Source organism: Arachis ipaensis, chromosome B3 (assembly GCF_059453495.1).
Source record: "Arachis ipaensis isolate K30076 ecotype BB chromosome B3, ASM5945349v1, whole genome shotgun sequence".
In the NCBI taxonomy this organism is placed as follows: Eukaryota; Viridiplantae; Streptophyta; class Magnoliopsida; order Fabales; family Fabaceae; genus Arachis; species Arachis ipaensis.
This window is the reverse complement of record NC_142438.1, coordinates 124,634,286-124,653,941: the sequence shown is the minus strand read 5'-3', so window position 1 is coordinate 124,653,941 and position 19,656 is coordinate 124,634,286. Positions and strand designations below refer to the sequence as shown.

At 33.8% G+C, this 19,656-nt stretch overlaps 2 protein-coding genes across 2 annotated transcripts; both read right to left on the bottom strand.

Annotated features, from left to right (window-relative positions):
- Positions 1-2,522: 2,522 nt before the first annotated feature.
- NF-YB7 (nuclear factor Y, subunit B7) lies at positions 2,523-3,194 on the bottom strand. The gene has a single exon (XM_016334232.3). It carries the CDS (start codon positions 3,192-3,194, stop codon positions 2,523-2,525), a length of 672 nt encoding a protein of 223 aa, XP_016189718.1.
- Positions 3,195-4,324: 1,130 nt separating this feature from the next.
- Positions 4,325-9,712, bottom strand: LOC107630935 (S-adenosyl-L-methionine-dependent methyltransferases superfamily protein). Its single transcript, XM_016334231.3, has 9 exons — positions 9,398-9,712; positions 7,408-8,557; positions 7,173-7,322; positions 6,430-6,700; positions 6,119-6,229; positions 5,859-6,033; positions 5,152-5,421; positions 4,867-5,061; positions 4,325-4,759 (listed from the first exon to the last, which is right to left on the bottom strand). Exons 2-9 carry the CDS (start codon positions 8,515-8,517, stop codon positions 4,534-4,536), a joined length of 2,508 nt encoding a protein of 835 aa, XP_016189717.1. The 5' UTR covers positions 8,518-8,557; positions 9,398-9,712; the 3' UTR covers positions 4,325-4,533.
- Positions 9,713-19,656: the final 9,944 nt, after the last annotated feature.

Here is a 19,656-nt window from a genome sequence, read left to right as displayed (position 1 = left end):
TTCAAGCTTCTGGAGAGAAGTTCTCAAAATGTGGCCAACTTTTCAATCAAACACTGTTAAGTTTATTGGGAATGGGAGGGGTACTAGATTTTGGCATGATCACTGGCTTGAAGGGACAGGAGCACTTCAGGAGAGTGCCAAAACACAGATTTCAGATAGCAATAGCCTTGTCTCAGAATGGGTGGAGGAGAATGGAGAATGAAACCGGAGAAAACTCGATACCTATCTGCCAGAAGAGATTGTCCAGAAAATTACAGCAACATACCCCCCTCATTTTGAGGCAGACGAGGATAGAAAAGGGTGGAAGCATAATGAGGATGGAGATTTCTCGATTGCATCGACCTATAAAGCTCTAAACAATTGGACAAACCTAATAAAACTATTTGGAGTCACCTATGGAGCTGGAAAGGCCCCCAAAGAATCAAGATTTTCATGTGGACTGTTATACATAAGAGAACTCTTACAAACCAGAGAATAGCAAGATTGTTTGGTGAAAATGGAGACTGCAAGGTTTGCCAAGGAGTGTAAGAAGATCTTCTACACCTATTCAGAGATTGCCCTAAAGCGTCAACAATTTGGATTAATTTTTTCAATCCTATGGAATTGCAGAAATTCTTCTGTCTTAATTGGGAAGATTGGGTGGAAGTTAACCTAAGAAAACAATTGGGACAGAACCAAAATATAAATTGGAATGATATATATATATGGTTACATGCTCAAAAATCTGGTTTTGGAGAAATAAGGAAAATCACGAAAACAATTACAGAAGACCAATCCAGCCATACAGAGAAATCATCAAAGAAATTCAGGAAATTAACAAAGCTTTTGAAAAAGCTTACTTGGTGGGAAATGTGCGGGCGAGAAGACTGGGCCGAGTGGGGTGGAAACCCCTGCCAAAGGGCTGGCTGAAGCTGAACGTCAATGGAGCATCGGTAGAGATTGCGGACAAGGCGGGTTGCGGCGGCCTCCTGCGAAATGAGAACGGGAAGTGGGTCGCGGGCTTAACTCACACGATTGGAAACTGCTCTGCCTTCATCGCCGAATTGTGGGGTGTTGTGCAAGGGCTGAACCTGGCAAGGAGATTGGGAATGAAGAAGATAATGGTAGAATGTGATTCAGAGGGAGTGGTGAAGTTATTGAATGGGGAAAGGAAGTTAGAAAGGCACCATAATTCTTTGATTAGAATGATTAGTGAGCTGAAAAAGCTTGATTGGAGAATTATTTTGTACATAACTACAGAGAAGGCAACAAGTGTGCAGATTACCTGGCCAAAAAGAGTATTGATCTTGATTTTGGGTTTTTATTCTGGGATTATCCATTCCCAGAGTTAGTTAGCATTCTCCAGGAGGATGAGAGAGGGGCTATCTTACCCCGTTTTATCTGTATTTAGTTTCTTGTTTTTTTCTTTTGGGCGTTTTAGTCCTGTTTGAATACCAAAAAAAAAAAGGAATGAATCCTTTTAATTTTTTTTATAATAGAAGGAGTAAAGTGTGATTTCTCACCATTAATTTTATAAATGGGATCAAAAATAAATATGAGAGAGAGAACAATAAAAAGTTAGAGATCACACTTTACACTTAATTTTTTTTAATAATTGAGATTATCCATTCCCGTGATATAGTTGTGTGCGTGTCATATGCACAGCGCATTTGACTTGTAGGTAACCTACAGTCAAAAGATGAGGAAGAATCTGGAAATTCATTAAAAAAGAAAAAAAGAAAACATATACAGCATCAAAGCTAATAAATGACAAAGCAGCAATAATAAAGAAAGAAAACATGTACAGGAGAAAAATGTTGAAAAGAACCGCACACAGTCAGACTACTCAAGAATTATTAAGAACAAGACAAGGCATCAAGAAAAAAAATCTAAGTTGGAATTAAATAAGGTCTCAAATTCCAGAATTTTTTCACATTAATAATTGACGTATGATGTGATGATAAATAAAATAGTATTAAAATTGTAAATTTTTTATGAATATATAGAAGATTATTAGCCACCTATGTTATCAAGACGAGCTTAGACACAATAAATAAATAAATTGGAAGGTATTTTAGCTTCTTAATAAAATATTTTGGTTTACGATGTTGAAAATAGTTAAGCCTATAAATAGGCAATATTGCATGTTACTCACATTTGAAGTAAGCTGGCTAAAGTTCATTCATATTGATTGTTACTATTATGCATGATGCATATATATATATATACTATAAATTAAAGTAACCATTTTACATTTTCATCCATCTATCGTTATTCAACTAACCCCCAGAGTTTTCTTATCCAATCACAATTTTTTTAATATCAAGTTAATCAAGCGGATAGAAGGAAAACAGAAATCAATCATGTTATACAACAAATATGGGACAAATATAAACAAGAGACTCAAAATACTTTTTATTTTAAAACTGAGGCAAAGGCCAAAATTGTGATATATTATATGTTTAAGTACATATATAAACGTTACATTATATTCTTAAAAGCTTAGTGAAAAATGAAAGGCGTATTGGAATCTTGCACTGGTCTTACTCGTACCAATGCCCCACGGAATCAATCTGATCTTGAGGTCGTAACTGTTTCTGAATTGAATTTGGTGAAAACGGCAATGAAAATGGTTGATCCGTGGCTACATAAGGAGGTTGATGAGAAATGAGATTTGCAGAAGTATATACACTATTTAGTGTTTGATTAGTTTCATCTTGGTTATGGTGATGGTGTTGTTGATGCTGATGCTGATGCTGATGGTGTAGCCTTTGTTCAGAACGCTGTTGCTTTGGAACATTAAGCTTTTCTCCTTCTATGTCTCTATATTTTTGGAGATAGGATTTTAATGGTTCCACATAATCCTCAAACCCTAGGGTTGTGATGGCCCAAATGATATCATCACCATTGATGGTCTTTCTTTTTTCTCTTTGGCATTTGTCGGAGGCTTCTCCGGTGACAAAGCTAATGAACTCCGATACGCATTCTTGAACGGTCTCTTTGGCGTCCTTGGAAATTTTTCCGTTGGCCGGGATCACTTTTTTCATGATTCTACCAACATTGGCTATGGGGAGAAAGCGATCTTGTTCTTTGTTGTTGTTATTGCTGCTACTATTGTTGTTGTTGTTGTGGTTATTGTTGTTCTTTAAGCAAGGGCTTTCAGGGCTTTCTGTGGTGAACCCATTTGGCAAATTGCTATGGCTTTCATCTTCCATACTTCTTGGGGTGAGTGGTGGTGTTAGCTTTGTAGGGTTATTATAAATTATAAATTATACATTTTAATAATGTGAAGATCAACTAAAAGAGGGGCATGAAAATAGGCAAGTGAGAAGGGTTAGGACAAGTGAAAGTTGAAAGAGAAACAAAAATTGGTTTAAGGTTAATTTTCACCATTGATTCCCTCGGACTCGCTCTAGATGTAGAACACTTCATGTAGCTAACTGCCAAGGACCCAATCCAACTTTAAAAAAAAAAAAAAAACTAATTATTGACAACAGAAATACCGTTTTGACCACTTTTCACACTAAATTAGCTAGCTTTATTTACTGTCTTTAAGAAACAATAATAAAATGAAATATTTTCATTTTTTTCAACCCCCCCCCAAACACAAAACAAAAAAGAGAGCAGTTTAAGTTTGAGACTTTGCTTGTGACTTTGTCGCTCCACTTTATTGTGTTGAGCTCACTTGTTCAAAAAAAAAAAAATTCGAGCCTCTCGCTCGTATTTCCTTTCAACCCTTATCCAAGTTGTGTTCATATTTCTGATCAAATAGAAACATTCATAATGTAAAGAGATTGCTAGTCTGTTTACACACAAGAAGCCTAGCTAGTAACACGTTAATTAGAAAAGATAAACTCTTGATTAGGCAGTGTCTACTACGATTACTCGTTCATTAATATTAAGTAAATTCAAGATTTTTTACCTTTAGAACTAAAAATAATAAAACACACACATGACACACGTTAGTCGTTACCAAAAACTCTAGCATGCTATATTACTATAAATTAAATATTTAGAACGTGAATTACAAAATTGGACGTGACTAAATGACAGCTATTTGAATTTTTTTTTCTTTGGTTTTACTTTAAAACGATTTTGAGCTAATATTTAATTTTAGTTGCCATTCTTAATGTGCTTTTTTAAGTGGTAGCATGTTAATTTTAGTGCAGCTAAATATATTGTAATAACATTGATTTTGGTTTGGTAGCGTGATGAATAATAATACAAATAAAACCCCCTACAAAAATGCTTGTATCTATCTTCTCGTTCTACATTATGTACGAAAAAATAATCTGAATAAAATCTTCTACATATGAAACGATAATCTAGAGGGGACAAAAAGAAATGAATAAGAGAATTTATCTCTCAATTTTTCTGCAAAATACACCAACCTCTAAATGGAGATCGAAATCAATAACCAAATGGGGGAGAAAAAAAGAAAAAAGCCGAATACATGAATGCCTAACTACCATGATACATAGATAAATGTGGAAGTACAATTACACAATAATTTTTCTAAGCCAAAATCCAAAAATCACCTATCCATCCTGTCAATCAAACAGCATATTCGAGCGTCACAGTCTCCGTAGGCCGCCACATGGACTTCCGGGCACCCAAAAAGCCCTCATTTTCTTTAGTGTAAGTCATGCGAACCTCCCAGTTCATAGATTTCACCATGCTCTCAAGCTCGTTAATTACCTCAGCAGTGTCTCGAACAATAAGCATTCCTTCGGGCCTCAAAATCCGATCAACCTCAGCCACAACAGCTTGAAAATTACACCTAAGAGACCAATAAACATGTTAGCAAAATGACACATAATTATTGTCTGTTGATATAATCTGACACTATTGATTGTGATGACTGAGAAATGAAATAATTATACACACCTTTTCTTGAGTCTTGAAAACAGATGATCTGCATGGAGGAGATCGTAGGACCTAGGATAAGTGCTAAACGATTCACACCAATCATGATACATGCCAAAAAGACCGCGTTCATATATAATAGGAAGTGTGTCTGGAGCATCTACTGAAACTACATTCATGACCCAAATATTCAAATCTTTCATAGCTGCAGCAAACCTGGAGCCCAAAAACAGTTATAAAACAAAGATAGTGACAAGGACAGTCTTATATAATTCGGATTAACATTTCAAAAGTGATTTTTCTTACCCTCCGTAGACTGATCTCATATCCATGACATTTCGAACATTTGACCATTGAATTCCCATCCCATCTACATACTTGGAAACAACACGTTTCCAGTGATCATAGTCCGCAGTAAAATCGTCAGGAGCAGGCTTTCCATAAACTCCAACTTGAGAACTTGTCAACCAGTAAGGTACATTAGTCAGTCTTGCTGGCCATTGCGCTGGCCACTGTGAACCACGCTCTGATGAACTCACTGGCACTTTGTGCATGCAAGATTGCAATGGAACGTTCCTGGGATCAAAGAGATCAGATAGAAGACATGTCATATAAATGAAGATAATCATTATGAATTTTCTTTTATTAATTGTTTCTTTCTCTCTCTTTTTTTATTCATTGAAAAGCTAATATATTTAGACAAAAGTGTAAGCAAATACATTAATTTTACAATTGACTCAAAAAGTAAGAGAGCCAGTTAATTTGAGAAGGATGGAGAGTGAACAAAGGAGTGAAGAACACTCTTCACGAAGCTAAAAGTGTTTTTCATTGGAAATTAATTTTTCATTTTAAATTCTTAAACCACTGAATCCAATAACTTCAAAATTTTTACCCCCACCCTAGGCTCCTTAAGATGTGCCCTTCGGAAACTTTTTAACCAAACACAATAATAATAATAATAATAATAATAATAATAATAATAATAATAATAATAATGTTTCATGAAGAAATACCATGCTGCATTTGGATCATCAGAATCTAGACACATAGGTGGCTCGTTATTAGATCGTTGCTCGTAACATTCATTAGAAGTTGGCTTTCTGTATGTTGCTATACCAACTCCATTAAGTTTATCCCTGGTAATGTTCACAACTTCCCAGCACATTGCTTTTATTAGCTTTTTCATTTCTACAAAGCAAATCATAAAATGTCAGTGTCGATATACCCCGACATTAAAATGCTTAACAGAGCCAGCAGTCTAGTTATCATCTACCTTTCCATATTTCAACATCTTCTGTCTTATTTTGATAAATAGGAGTAGCAGACCAAACAAAGAAACCACCAGGCCGCAATACTCTATTCAGCTCCAAGAGAAGTTTTCCACCTACAATTGTACAAATGGTAAGCTGCTAAAATAAAAAGCCACTTGCACATGAATCCGTGTTATATTATTACTATATAAAGAAGCTGTCTCACTAAATTCTCAAAGGATCAGGTCCAGACTGTTCAGTACAGAAAAGCTGCATAACAATTCAAGCTTGTATGAACATGCATTCATCTAAACACTATAAAACAGTGAAATACCTTCTATATGCCACGGAACTCTACATCGTGCACAATGGACTATATCAAATACTCTTCCAGGGTAGGGAAGCCTCACTGTACCCATCACGGCAGAAATGGCAGGAACTCCCCTCTCAAGTGCAAATTGTACCTGAGCTTCATGTTCATCTTTTGGTGCCAAAGACATTGTAAGTACGTCTCTCTCAAAGAGAAAGCCACCAAAGCTGGCAACACCACATCCAACATCTAATACCACCCGTGAGCGTCTGCCCCAAGCTATATCAGGTACAGACTGCATCACAATGTTCCTCAACAATGTCAATAAAATAAAATAGAGGAGATCACATTTCAAGTTAGTAAATCAGAAATCACATAACACACGCTCTGACAACCTTTTATCATACTCAACAAATAATATAACAAAGACTTCTGAGGGTAATTTTGAAATGATATCCTTTTATGGTGGATGACACATAGGATAAAATATTCTGAATATTTATCTGTAAAATCAATAATGAAATCACAAATACTTGAGCAAAGGTCACAAAACTCCATGTTAATTTTGCTTTGTTTGATTTGAAATTAAATTAGAAGAAGCAACTAGAGAACACAAGAATTATATAAAGAGATCAATCGAGATTCGGGAGCAGTGTATACAACATTTTTTCATGTAACAGGTAATATGGATTTCTGGAACTTGCAACAACATCCCATCCAGTTTTTTTCATATGAAACTTGTAAACATCAAAAGCAACCAATTTTACCTGTTGTATAGTGTCAATATAATGAAGTGCCCCATGCTTGAATTGGGTTCCACCACCCGGAAAGGTAAGGTACTCGCCTGTAACTTTCACCCAATTTTGATGGCCCTTATATTCAGCAAGCTTAGTGTGTGGAACGTTGTAATACCATATCTGCAAGAAAACAGCTCATTATTTTATTGAAGAATATCTTGTCAAACCAATAATGATACTTGCTTGCATTTATGTTGATGCATACCTTCTCTCTGCTTTTGGGCCATGTAATTGGGCGTCTATATCCTTCTGGAAGAGGGACAAGGCAGGTAGGAGGTTCTTCAGGACAGTGCCTTTCTCGGTGCTCATAATGTTTGGTACTTGGAAGTTTCCTGATTGCTTTCAAGTTGTCAAGGCATGGGATGTAGTCAGGGCCAGCAGTGGAATTGCATAATTTCCAGTTGTACACAGTGGATTGCTTGGAGGATGCTTGTGACTCCTTTTCATTCTTCGACTCTGCTGCCTGAGTTGAAAAAGACCCATTCTGAGTGGTATTTTCATTCAGAAGCTCTGACTGGGCCCCAGAAGCGTATACTTCAGTTGAAGTCTGCTTGTTGGCACTGTCATCTGTTTCCTTCTCATTGGAGCTTACATCTGATTCTTTATCACTTTGTTGCACCTTATCTTCTGTCTTGTTATCAGTTGTTTCACTTGAGTCATCAGATTTCTTTTCACTTCCATCTGAATCAGATTTATTTGCACTTTCATCTGAATCAGATTGCTTATTTTCATTCGATTCAGATTTTGTATCGCTCTCATCAGATTCAGATTTCTTCTCACTATCACCAGAACCAGGTTTCTCAGTTTCACCACTATCCTTGTTTTCTGTAGTTTGTGAGTTTGATTCAGTACTTTCTGTGGGGGAATCTTTGTCCTCGGTTTTCTTGTCTCCATCTTCTGTTTTAGATTCTTTAGAAGACTTTTCTTCAGACTTGTCCTCTGATTTTTCTTCCTGGTTTTCTTTCACGTCAGAGTTGTTTTCTGAGGTGACATTTGTGTCCCCCTTGGTTGCATCCTCAGGAAGATCACCCTGATTGTCTTCAAACTTCGGAGTGTTGCCACTATTGTTGTTGTCAGTCACCTGTTCTTTCGTGTCACTCTGTGCTTCTTTCATGTCAATCGTGCTGTCCTGAGCAGCATCGGTCTTGTTGTCCTGTGTAACATCGGCATTTTGTGCAGGAACTACAGAGGAGGATGTCATCATCCATACCCCAACCAGACATAGAGCCACAAACACAACAATTGTCACTGTCGAGCAGAAACTGGACGATGACTTTTTATTATTGTCTATTCTAGTATATCTTGCTTGAGCCATGTTTTAGCAGGGTCCAACAATTCACACGGATAGTTTAAACCTGGTCAAGAAATAAAACCAGAATTAAACACCAACCATGCTCATAATCTGATTAGTAATGGCAGAACTCAGTCGCCCACATCTACACAACTCAAATATAAATAAATCTAACGAAACACATACAGTTACACGGAAATTCCATGTGACAATAACTATTAAGAAAAATCAAATTACAGGATGCTAACAAATCTTTAAGTCAAATCGAATTGGAGGTTTAGCCATTGCCATAGATTAGTGATGATTTCAATTTCCTCTTTTCATTACATTAACATTTTTCAAGTTATGAAAGAACGAACACAAATATTGAACACAGTAGGAGATCTAATCAATTCACAAAAACCAAGAACAACCGGATCAGAAAGTTCCACGAACGGAAATGCCAATCTTGAACGATAAAGAGCGAAATTCAACAATAGAAGCTGTCAAACAGAGAGATGCATAAACTAAATGATTGCCGCGGATTGCTGAAGCGGTTGACAAAAATATCGAACGTATTGAACAGATTAGCAAGCAACAGCGTAAAGTCAAAGCGTAATCAAGAACACTCACTCAGATCTACGCTACCGGAAAGAAAAAAGAAAATAAAGAACTACGATAAAAGATAACGTAATCACCCTTTCACGGAACAATGCAATCACAAAGAAATATGACAACGAAATATAAGAAAACCGCCACAGTGAGCTCAGAAACGAGAGAACAAGCAAAATAAAATCAATAAATTATATAGATATTGAATCGGTAACACAAAACAGCGACGTGTAAAGGAATAATAAAGAAAGAAATAAAAGGGAGAACGATATGTAAGGATGACAAGGAGAATAGATTGAAGGGAGTGCAGTACCTATGGATATTCGGAATGGAGCAGATCTGAGAAGGAGGAGGAGGAAGAAGATTAGAGTGGTTATCTTGTATCCATGTCCATGGCGTTGGCGTTGGCGTTGGCGTTGTGTTGTGCTGGTTTTCACGGGGAAGAAAGAGGGAGATTTGAGTGTAAGGGGAGAAAAGCAAGAGGGTGGGGTGTAATATATGATGGAAAATGATGGAGCCAATTGGGTTGCTATCAGTTATCAATTCAATGTCTTTTGCGTTTGTCCTTCTTTTTCATTTTTTGGACTGAAATAAAAACAAACAAAACTAAAATGTGATCATGTGATATAATATATAAAAAATAAAAATGGGTTTAAAAAAAATAATAATAAGTAGTTTTATTTACAACGAAAAAACAGAGAACAGAAGCGAGTAGGAATAGGAGAGTGTTGGCCACATGAAAGGCGGTGAAACGGGTGCTGATTAATGATTAACGTGCGCCCTAAACGCAAGCAGCAGTAATAATAATCCCCCGCCTAAATCACCTCTCAAAATAAGCCAATTAACACCCTTATCAATTATCATGGTCGTTCGGCGTTCCCTCTTCCTTTCTTAGTTCTTACTAATGCTACGATTAATTAATTGTTTGTGTATTATTGTATCTTCCTCCGTTAAAATTGCATTCAGAGTTGTTTTTTTAAATATTCCACTTTGCATGAGAATTTCTATACTTGGATCGTCCTCGACATGTAAACATAGTAGTCTAGAACCATAAATGAACATGTTAAGGAAAATTTTATGGTGCTGAAATGAGAAATGTTTCCCGCTGCTGAATTTACGTATCAAGTTTGGAGAGTTAATGTGTCTCATGTGAATGAAAGTAAAAGAGCAAAGTTATTATTTGTGACACGACAAGCAGAGTTGGATCTCACTAATATCAGTTTAAAACTTTAAATTTGACAAAGTTCTAACTAATAATTTAATAATGTATAATTTGCATTAATATATATTGTAATGATTTATATTATTTTAAGAGTAAACTATTATTTCTACCGATGTCAGAAATGGATCTAGAGGAGGATGAGTAGTAATCTCGCTCCCCTTAATTTTAAGGAACTTTACTTATATATATGAGATATATGTTTAAAGAAATAAAAAATATTATATAATTAGTAGTTTTATATGTATTATTTTTTATTATGTAATGGATTTATCTCTCAATTATTTAGTTTACTAATATTTTTACTTACCTAATTTAATATCATACCCTCAAACTTTTGTACTTTTTAAATTAGTTTTTATCAAAAGTGCTATTTGTATATCAAAATCAGTCACCATTATATTTATGGTTTAATTTATTTTCAATGTATATTTATATTCTAACATATATTTTATACTAGTGGCTGACTTTAATGACTGATTTTTGTATACACGTAGCATAGTTAAAAATTTTTATAATTATCTCTATATCTATTTTTTAAAAAAATCATTTATTTTTTAATATTAACATATTTAACATTTATATTATTATATAAAATATTAATAATGACTTACGTAGTTATATTTTGATAATCACATTGTGTATTTTAGATATTCTTTTCTTATTAAAAAAACTCTTTTTTTTAATTTATGTTGTTAAAAAATCTTTTATAAAGATATTCTATAAGGTGCTATGTCTTTCATATAATTAATAGTTTATAATTTGTTTATAAATTTTTTAAAAATTTTAAACGAATTAATTTTAATTAATAAGATATGTAATAATTTTTTAACTAAATACGTTATAAATTATTGATATTTTATAATTTTATAATATACTATTGATATTGTTATGTTTCTTTTATATAACTGTCATTCTAAAAAAATTGTGGAAAAATTTATAATTTTTAATATATATAGTGATAAACCTTTTAAAAAATTAACTCAATAACTATATATTATGTTTAAATTCCTTTTATGGAATGAAAAAATATAATAAAAAATAATTAAAAACTTGTCTAAAATTCGACTCCTCTATATTAAAATTCTAAGATTTCTCTGTCCACGAAAATTTTAAATGCTGACAAATCTACTCACAAAACAATGAAATTTAAGTTGTATCCAATAAACATAGGTTCCGTATGACAAAATTATCTAAACTCTAAAAACTACCCAAAAATCTCAAATTACCCTTCTTAGACTAACTTAATCCATCCTAATCCCTAATCCCTCACCACTAAATTCTTCTTTTCCAATTCTTATCCACATCTACCACAACTGCTAGTACCACCTTCACTCCAACCACCATCCCGTCGCCTCCTTCTTTTTACCATTACCATCCTCCCAACAAACAACTAAATTCAGAGGTCAAAAGCTAGATAGATCTATGCATCACTATGAACCATAACCAAATACTAGTCACTGCCACCATTCCCAAAACCACAGTAATTGCTATTATCATAAATGCAACTTACATCACTACTGTTTCTGTTGTATCCACCTTGACAACGACCACTACCATTAGTGAGGACAGTGCCTCCAGCGGCGAACTTCGTCGACGGTGACAGCAGACGCGATAGTGACGGAACGGTTCCTCTTCCATTGCAACTCTCCTCTTTCTCTCTGACTAACCTGAGCTCTCCCTCTCTTCATTCTCTACGCCTCCAGCTACGATGGCAATACATCTCTTCCTTCCTCTAGTGGCAGCTCTGACAGCCGCGACTTCGAGGGAAGCTTTGGCGGCGACAACACATCCTTTCCTTCCTCTCCTCGGTTTTGTTGTTTTCTTTCACTATCTCTATTTCGGCCTTTTCTCTCACTCTTTCTCTCTTGCTCGATGGCAACAGTGATGGCCGCTCCCAGTCCTGCCAGCACCCCCCTTTTTTTCTAATTTTTGACAATTTTAGAAAATTAATTGTGTTGCTTATAGTATTTGCAATGGGGATAAAAAATTAAGGTTAAAAGAATGGTAATTTGGAGTTTCTGGGAAACTTTTTAGAGTTTAAATTTTTTTGTCGTACAATACCCATCTTTCATGGTACAACTTCAATTTCGTTATTTTATAGGTAGATTTGTCAGCGTTTGAAATTTTTATGTATAAAAATAGTAGTTTATCCTTATTTTAATGGATGAATTATGAACTACGTCTTAATTTAAAATGGATCGTGAATGAAGATTTGAAGAAAAAAATATATTAGACTACACGTTATGAAAATAAGGATTAGGGTTTGAGGGAAGGAGGAGAGAGAATAGGGAGAATGATAGGTAACTCTATTATTGATTGTGTCCATTAGAGAATATGAGAGGGGCTATTTATAGTCAAGGGTCCAACTCTTAGCCAAGGGCCCAACGCCTTATTAGGGCATCCACAATAAATATATTTATAACACTCCCCCTTAAATGTCCCTAGTAATAATAGTAGACTAGTACCTCATAAAAAAATCTTACTAAAAAAATATAGTGAAAGAAAAAGAGCACACTGTCTTATAATAAGTTAGGTAGCTGCCTCGTTAAAAACCTTACCAGAAAAAACCCAAAGTGGGATAAAAACCATGGTTAAAGAAATGAGTACAGCCCGTATTACTCCCCCTGATAATTACATCACTTGATATCTCTTAGTCAGCGCATTCCTATCTTATATACTAGCTTCTCAAATATTGAAGTAGGTAGTACTTTAGTGAACATATCTACTAAATTATCATTGGAATGGATTTGTTAAACGTCTATATCACCACTTTGTTGAAGATTATGAGAGTAGAAGAGTTTTGGTAAAATGTGCTTTGTTCTATCTCCTTTGATACATCCTTCTTTTAGTTGATGTATGCGAGCAGAGTTATCTTCGTGTATGACTGTTGGCATTTTCTTCACAGGTAAGCACACATATCTTGGACATGTTGGGCGATTGACCTAAAACAAACACATTCTTGAATTGCTTCATGAATTGCTAATATTTCTACATGATTTGAGGATGTTGCAACTATAATTTGCATATGAATTAACCTTTGTACTTCTATTTCACATTGTCTAGTGCGAGGATCTAAATGTAATAACGACAATGTATTCCAGGTAATTTTCTTTTTCAACTGCTTATTTTCTCCCCCTAATTTTGGAAAATTTGTTTCATCAAAGTGACAATCAGAAAATCTTGCCTTAAATAAATCATCTGTCGTGGGTTCAAGATATTTTATAATTGATGGGGATTTATAATCAACATATATCCCCAATCTTCTTTTGGGTCCCATCTTTGTGCGTTGTGGTGGAGTAACTGGGACATAGACCGCACATCCAAATATCCTAAGATGAGAAATATTTGACTCCTGACTGCAAGCCAGTTGTAAAGGAGAAAATTTTAGGTAACTTGTTGGTCTTAAGCATATAAGTGTTGCAGCATGCAAAACAGCATGTCCCATGCTGAAATGGGTAGTTTAGTTCTCATAAGTAATGGTCTAGCTATTAACTGAAAGTGTTTAATCAATGATTCTGCTAGGCCATTCTAAGTGCATACATGAGCAACAAGCTCCTCTATAGTAATTCCAGTTGACACACAATAATCTTTAAATGATTGTGACATAAATTCACCAGAATTATCAAGGTGTATTGCCTTTATAACATATTTTGGAAAATGAGTTTTTAATTTAATTATTTCAGCTAACAATCTCGCAAACGCCATGTTGCGAGTTGATAGTAAATAAACGTGGGACCATCGTGAAGATGCATCTATTAAAACCATGAAATATTTAAATGGTCCACATGGTGGGTAAATGGACCTACATATATCACCATGAATGCATTTCAGAAAAGATGGTGATTTGATCCCAATTTTTTCTTGAGATGGTCTTGTAATTAACTTTTCTTGAGAACATGCAGCACATGAGAATTCATTAAATTAGAGGATTTTATGTTCTTTTAGAAGATGACCAGATGAATTCTCGATGATTCTTCTCATCATAATTGAACTCGAATGACATAACTAGTCATGCCATATTATAAATATTTGTATTTGTAAACTTCTGGTTTACTATGACATGTGATTCCACATTGCTAATAGTGGTGTAGTCCAAACCTGAAGAAAGAGCAGGTAGTTTTTTCAACACGCATTTTTCTCCTAATCTCATAGTTGTAATATAAAGATATTCGTTGTTTTCTTCTCTTGCAGTTTCTACATGGTATCCATTTTGGCTGATATCTTTAAAACATAGCAAGTTCTTATGAGACTTAATTGATAGTAATGCATTATTTATGAAGAACTTAATTCCTTTAGGTAACACTATAGTAGCTCTTCCGGAGTCTTCAATCATTTTTGCATTACCTATAATTGTACTTACATTTGCTTTCTTTGTAATAAGAGGGATAAAATGTCTTTTATCTCTAAGTATTGTATGTGTTGAAGCATTGTTAGCGAGACATACTTCTTCATTGTTGAATTTGAGTGAAGCGTGAGAAATATTCATATCTTCATTACGAAAAATAAAAATTACCATTAATGAAAAAATTCAAAAGAAATTAAAAAAATTGAAATTACCGTCAAAGGGAGAAAGGAAATAAAAAAAATTAGTAAAAAAAAATCTAAAATGAAAGATTTTTTATTAATATTCTTCTAAAAATAAAATTGCATCATCCAAAAAAAATATGCTTGCATGGGCCACCAAAATCAAAAGTTAAGGAAGTTATCAAGATCTGCATAGATATTATTGGTGGATTTCAGATTCGTTTTAACACCGTTAATTTTAACTTCATCTCTTTAAATAGTCAAATTGGTCACTTGTTTTTGCCCTTTCCTCTTGATAGAGTCTTGATATAACTTGACAAAATGCTCAGGGGTATGACATATACGCGACCAATGACCTTTTAATTCGCACCGATAGCACAAAATTTTCACATTTTGTGAATTGTTGCTCGGACATGCTTTTTATATTTATTCCACTTTTGATTATGGGTAGGAATTCTATTGTTCTATTTGCCACACCCATGCCCACGTCCATGTCCACAGCCACGGTTTCGACCAATATTTTGATCGTGATTTCTTTTATGTTTACGAAATGCCACATTCACTTCAGGAAAATCGGTTGAACCAATAGGATGGACTTCATGATTTTTCATTAATAATTCATTATTTTGTTCTGCCAATAGAAGATAACCTATTAGATCAGAATACATTTTGAAACACTTTTCACAATACTGTTGTTGCAACAGCATGTTGGAAGCGTGGAATGCGGAATAAATTTTTTTCATTAAGTCTTCATCTATGACTTTTGGCTACACAATTTCAGTTGAGAACTTATTTTAAAAAGTACAGAATTGTATTCACAGACTATTTTAAAATCTTGCAGCCTTAAGTGTATCCACTCATAACGAACTTTAGGCAACACTATAGTCTTTTGGTGTTCATATCTCTCTTTCAAATTTGTCCATAGTTCTTGTGGATCTTTAACAGTCAAGTATTTTACTTTCAACCCCTCATGGAGATGATGATGCAGAATAATTAGTGTCTTAGCCTTATCTTTGTTTGACAATTATACCTCTTCTTTATGGTATCTCTAAACTTTTTGGATACCAATTAAGTATGTTTCAACATCAAGCGCCCATTCTAAATAATTTTTGTCGGTTAAATCAAGAACGGCAAATTCAAGCTTTTGCAAATTTAACATGATAGCTCTATAAATAAAAGTAAGTAAATAATTAAGAATAATAATATTAATAATACATATAAAAATAAAGGAAAATAAGTAAAATGATAAATAAATAAATAAATTTATTTCAGAAAATTGATAAAATATATTATTCCTTTTAAGATAGAAAAAATAATTTAAATGGAGTATTAAAGTTATACATTCATTGTTGAGAATGTAAATAAAATTGTAATACTAGTACTAGGGGTACTATATCTTCACTCGAAAGAATAATTATGTTTATTATTCACTTCGGAAAATGATTATTTTATAATTAATTATTATTCACTTCAGAGAATAATTTTGTATATGATTAATTATCATTCACTTCATGAAATGACATTAATATTAAATAAAATGTTATATTTATATAAAAAAATAAATAATATAAATAAATCAAATAATAATAATAATATAACAAACTAAAGAAAAAAAATGAAAAACTATCAAAGAAAGAAAAGAAAAAAATGGCGAACAAAACCGAAGAAAGGAAAAAAGATAACGTTACGGAGATGATATGCATATATAAATTTATATGAATTTAAAATAAAAGCATATGCATATATGGATTAAAACAAAAGAAAAACGTATTTATAAAATAATTATTTATGTGTGATATACATATATATAAAAAATTGACAATGATGTTTAGGAAAAAGGAAGAAATTAAAGTGAGTAATAAAGAAAAGATAATTTCATAGAGTAGAATTTGTATTGATAATGTGTTATGAAATAAGGATTAAGATTTGAGAAAAAGAGAAGAGAGAATATGAAAAATGATATGTAATTCTATTATTAATTGTGTCCATTAGAGAAAGAGGAGTTATTTATTATAGCCAATAGCCCACAATAAATATATTTATAACACTACATATATTATCTTTTAATATGTTATTTAAAGTGCAATGTATTGTATTTCTTTTAAAAAATTTATTGGATTACATATATTATTATTATTATTATTATTATTATTATTATTATTATTATTATAGTGTTTAAATAAAACTTAATATAATTTAACACATGACAATTTAATATATTATGTGTTATTCTAATTTTTTTATTTCTTCTTCCTTTAGGGTCGTTCTATTTTCTTTTTCTTCTTCTTCAAATTAAGACTTATGCAATGCATGTTTGTGATGATTAATTTACAATTGATCTCTTTTGCTCTATTCTTCTTTTTTTATTTTCTTTTTTTATTTTTACTCTACTCCTCTCCCATATTCTTACTCTCCTGTTTCACTCATTTTGCATGTATCATTTCATAAATGAAGCTATTGAGCCTGCTACATCTCCAACTTGCGGGAGCTAGAGCGTTGGATTGGAGAAAGCAGATTCTCCCCTCCATTTCGTATGCATAAAAAAAGAGTTAGAATTCAATTTCATTTTACGGATATCTTTCACAAATTGATTCTCCACATTTTGATAACCATTTTTTTATGTGTATTTAAAGAATTAATCACTTTTAAATATTTATTAAATAAAAAGAGCTAATTAAATGGGACATGCATAATCTTTAGATCCTATACACATAATTTCAACAGGTGAGGAATAATTTTTATTTCAGCACCATATATAGTCGAACCCACATATTAATCATGATTAGCAATTCACTCACCATCCATATTCCACTAATAATGCCACCCTCCACCTCAAATCAGTATATGTTGTTTTCACATTCTTTATATCAAGTTATATGTTTGTTGCTTCTAAATGTTGTAGTCATGGTTAACGTTCACTTAACTTTAATTCTAAAGATTTAAGCTGTGTGTATTATTAATATTTTATTAGTAAATTTATCTACTCATATAATATCATCTCGTATTAATCAAAGTGTTTAATTTAATTACTTGAAAATTAAAGTCTTAAAACATAAAATATAAAAATGTAATTATTAAATAATAACAATGTAAATATTTTTCTTACTTTCAAATGCTTTAAGAAAAAAAAAAAACACAAATATATGACATTCTCATTCTCATTAATTTAGCCGTGAATGTCGGTGAATACGCATTGTACGTATTGACGTACACCGAAGGGCTTGTAGACTGGAGTCACGTGTACCACTCCTGAGTCCTAATAGAATAAATAATCGGGCAAAAAATCCAATTAAGTCAAGGGGAGAACAATATTACACGAATCAGCCAATCTAAAAATAGTTTTATGAATCAACCAAATCAGATTTTTATGTAATTTGAAACAGCTAAATTTGAATTACATTTGCACATAATTCGAATCAACATACTTCGAATTATAATCGAACACAAGTACACACTAATTCGAATTTACATGATTCGAACTATAAAAAAGCATAATTCAAACTAGGTTGCTTCGAATTATATTTGTGCACCATTATCCAAGTAGTTCGAATCTAGCTGATTCGAATTACTCATATTTTGCCTCCAATAATAATTCGAATAGGGTTGATTCGAATTACACTGGATTCGGCTATATAAGGAGTTCGAACCTACCTCATTCGAATCACTTTTCCATTCTCATATCCCACCAAATCCCAGAAAAAACGACTCAGATTCGCTCCGACAAAGACTCGATCAGAATATTCAGCCGATGGGGGACGATCCGGAAAGGCTATATCGTTTGGATAGAGTTGCTCATATAGCCGGGGTCATCAACGACGAGGTTAGTAGATAGAAAAATTTGTGATAGTGGTTTATCTGAATTAGTGTTTTCGAATGCGATTTTGTTGGCGGTTTATGTTAGTGGTTTATGGTAGTGGTATTACAAGTGGTTTATTTTAGAGGTTTTGCATGCGGTTTTGTTGGCGGTTTATGTTAGTGGTTTTTGTCAGTGATTTTTGTTAGTGGTATTGCATGCGGTTGATTTTAGTGGTTTTGTATGCGATTTTGTTGATGGTTTATGTTAGCGGTTTATGTTAGCAGTTTATGTTGGTGGTGTTGGAAGTGGTTTATTTAGTGATTTTGCATGCAGTTTATGTTAGTGGTTTTGCATGTGGTTTTCGTAAGTAGATTTGCATGTGGTTTATGTTAGTGGTTTACGTTAGCGGTTTATGCATGTGGTTTTGCTAGTTGTTTATTATATTGCCTTTGTATGTGTTTTTTGTTAGTAGTTTCCATAAGTGGTTTATGTTGTTAGTTGTTTTTGTTAGTGGTTTTGTAAGTGGTTCTAATTATGCGGTCCATGTAATGCGCAGCCCCAGCGATGCATCTCGAGCATGCGGCGGCAGCAGGGCATGCGACTCGATGAGAGGTACGTTCTGTACTTGTAGATGGCCGGATTATACCATCTTGCGAGACTGAACGATAGATGGTTCCGATTAGATGAGCCCCTTGTCAGTGCCTTCGTCAAGCGGTGGCATCCGGAAACGCACACCTGACACATGCCCTTCGGAGAGTACACGATCACACTTCAGGACGTGGCGTACCAATTAGGGGTTGCTAGTGGACGGGCTTTATGTCAGTGGTTGCCTAACAGATTTCCAGATATACATCCAGGGTGACCGTCCAGCTTGGGTATAGTTCCAAGAGTTGCTTGGAGTGATTCCTCCTACGAACCAAGTTCAGAAGTTCGCAGTAAACTGCACCTGGTTCTAGGAGACTTTTGGAGAGTGCCCCGCGGGAGCCGATGAGGAGACTGTGTGTCGCTTTGCTCGTGCCTATATCATGAT

What these genes read in the sequence shown, in the direction of transcription:
- NF-YB7 (XM_016334232.3), bottom strand. Translation starts at nt 3,194, where the DNA reads ATGGAAGATGAAAGCCATAGCAATTTGCCAAATGGGTTCACCACAGAA.
- LOC107630935 (XM_016334231.3), bottom strand. Translation starts at nt 8,517, where the DNA reads ATGGCTCAAGCAAGATATACTAGAATAGACAATAATAAAAAGTCATCG. An exon ending in AGATGTTGAAATATGGAAAG is followed by an intron (nt 6,034 to 6,118) that starts GTAGATGATAAC and finishes TTTGCTTTGTAG; the next exon opens with AAATGAAAAAGCTAATAAAA. An exon ending in GATGATCCAAATGCAGCATG is followed by an intron (nt 5,422 to 5,858) that starts GTATTTCTTCAT and finishes CTTTGATCCCAG; the next exon opens with GAACGTTCCATTGCAATCTT.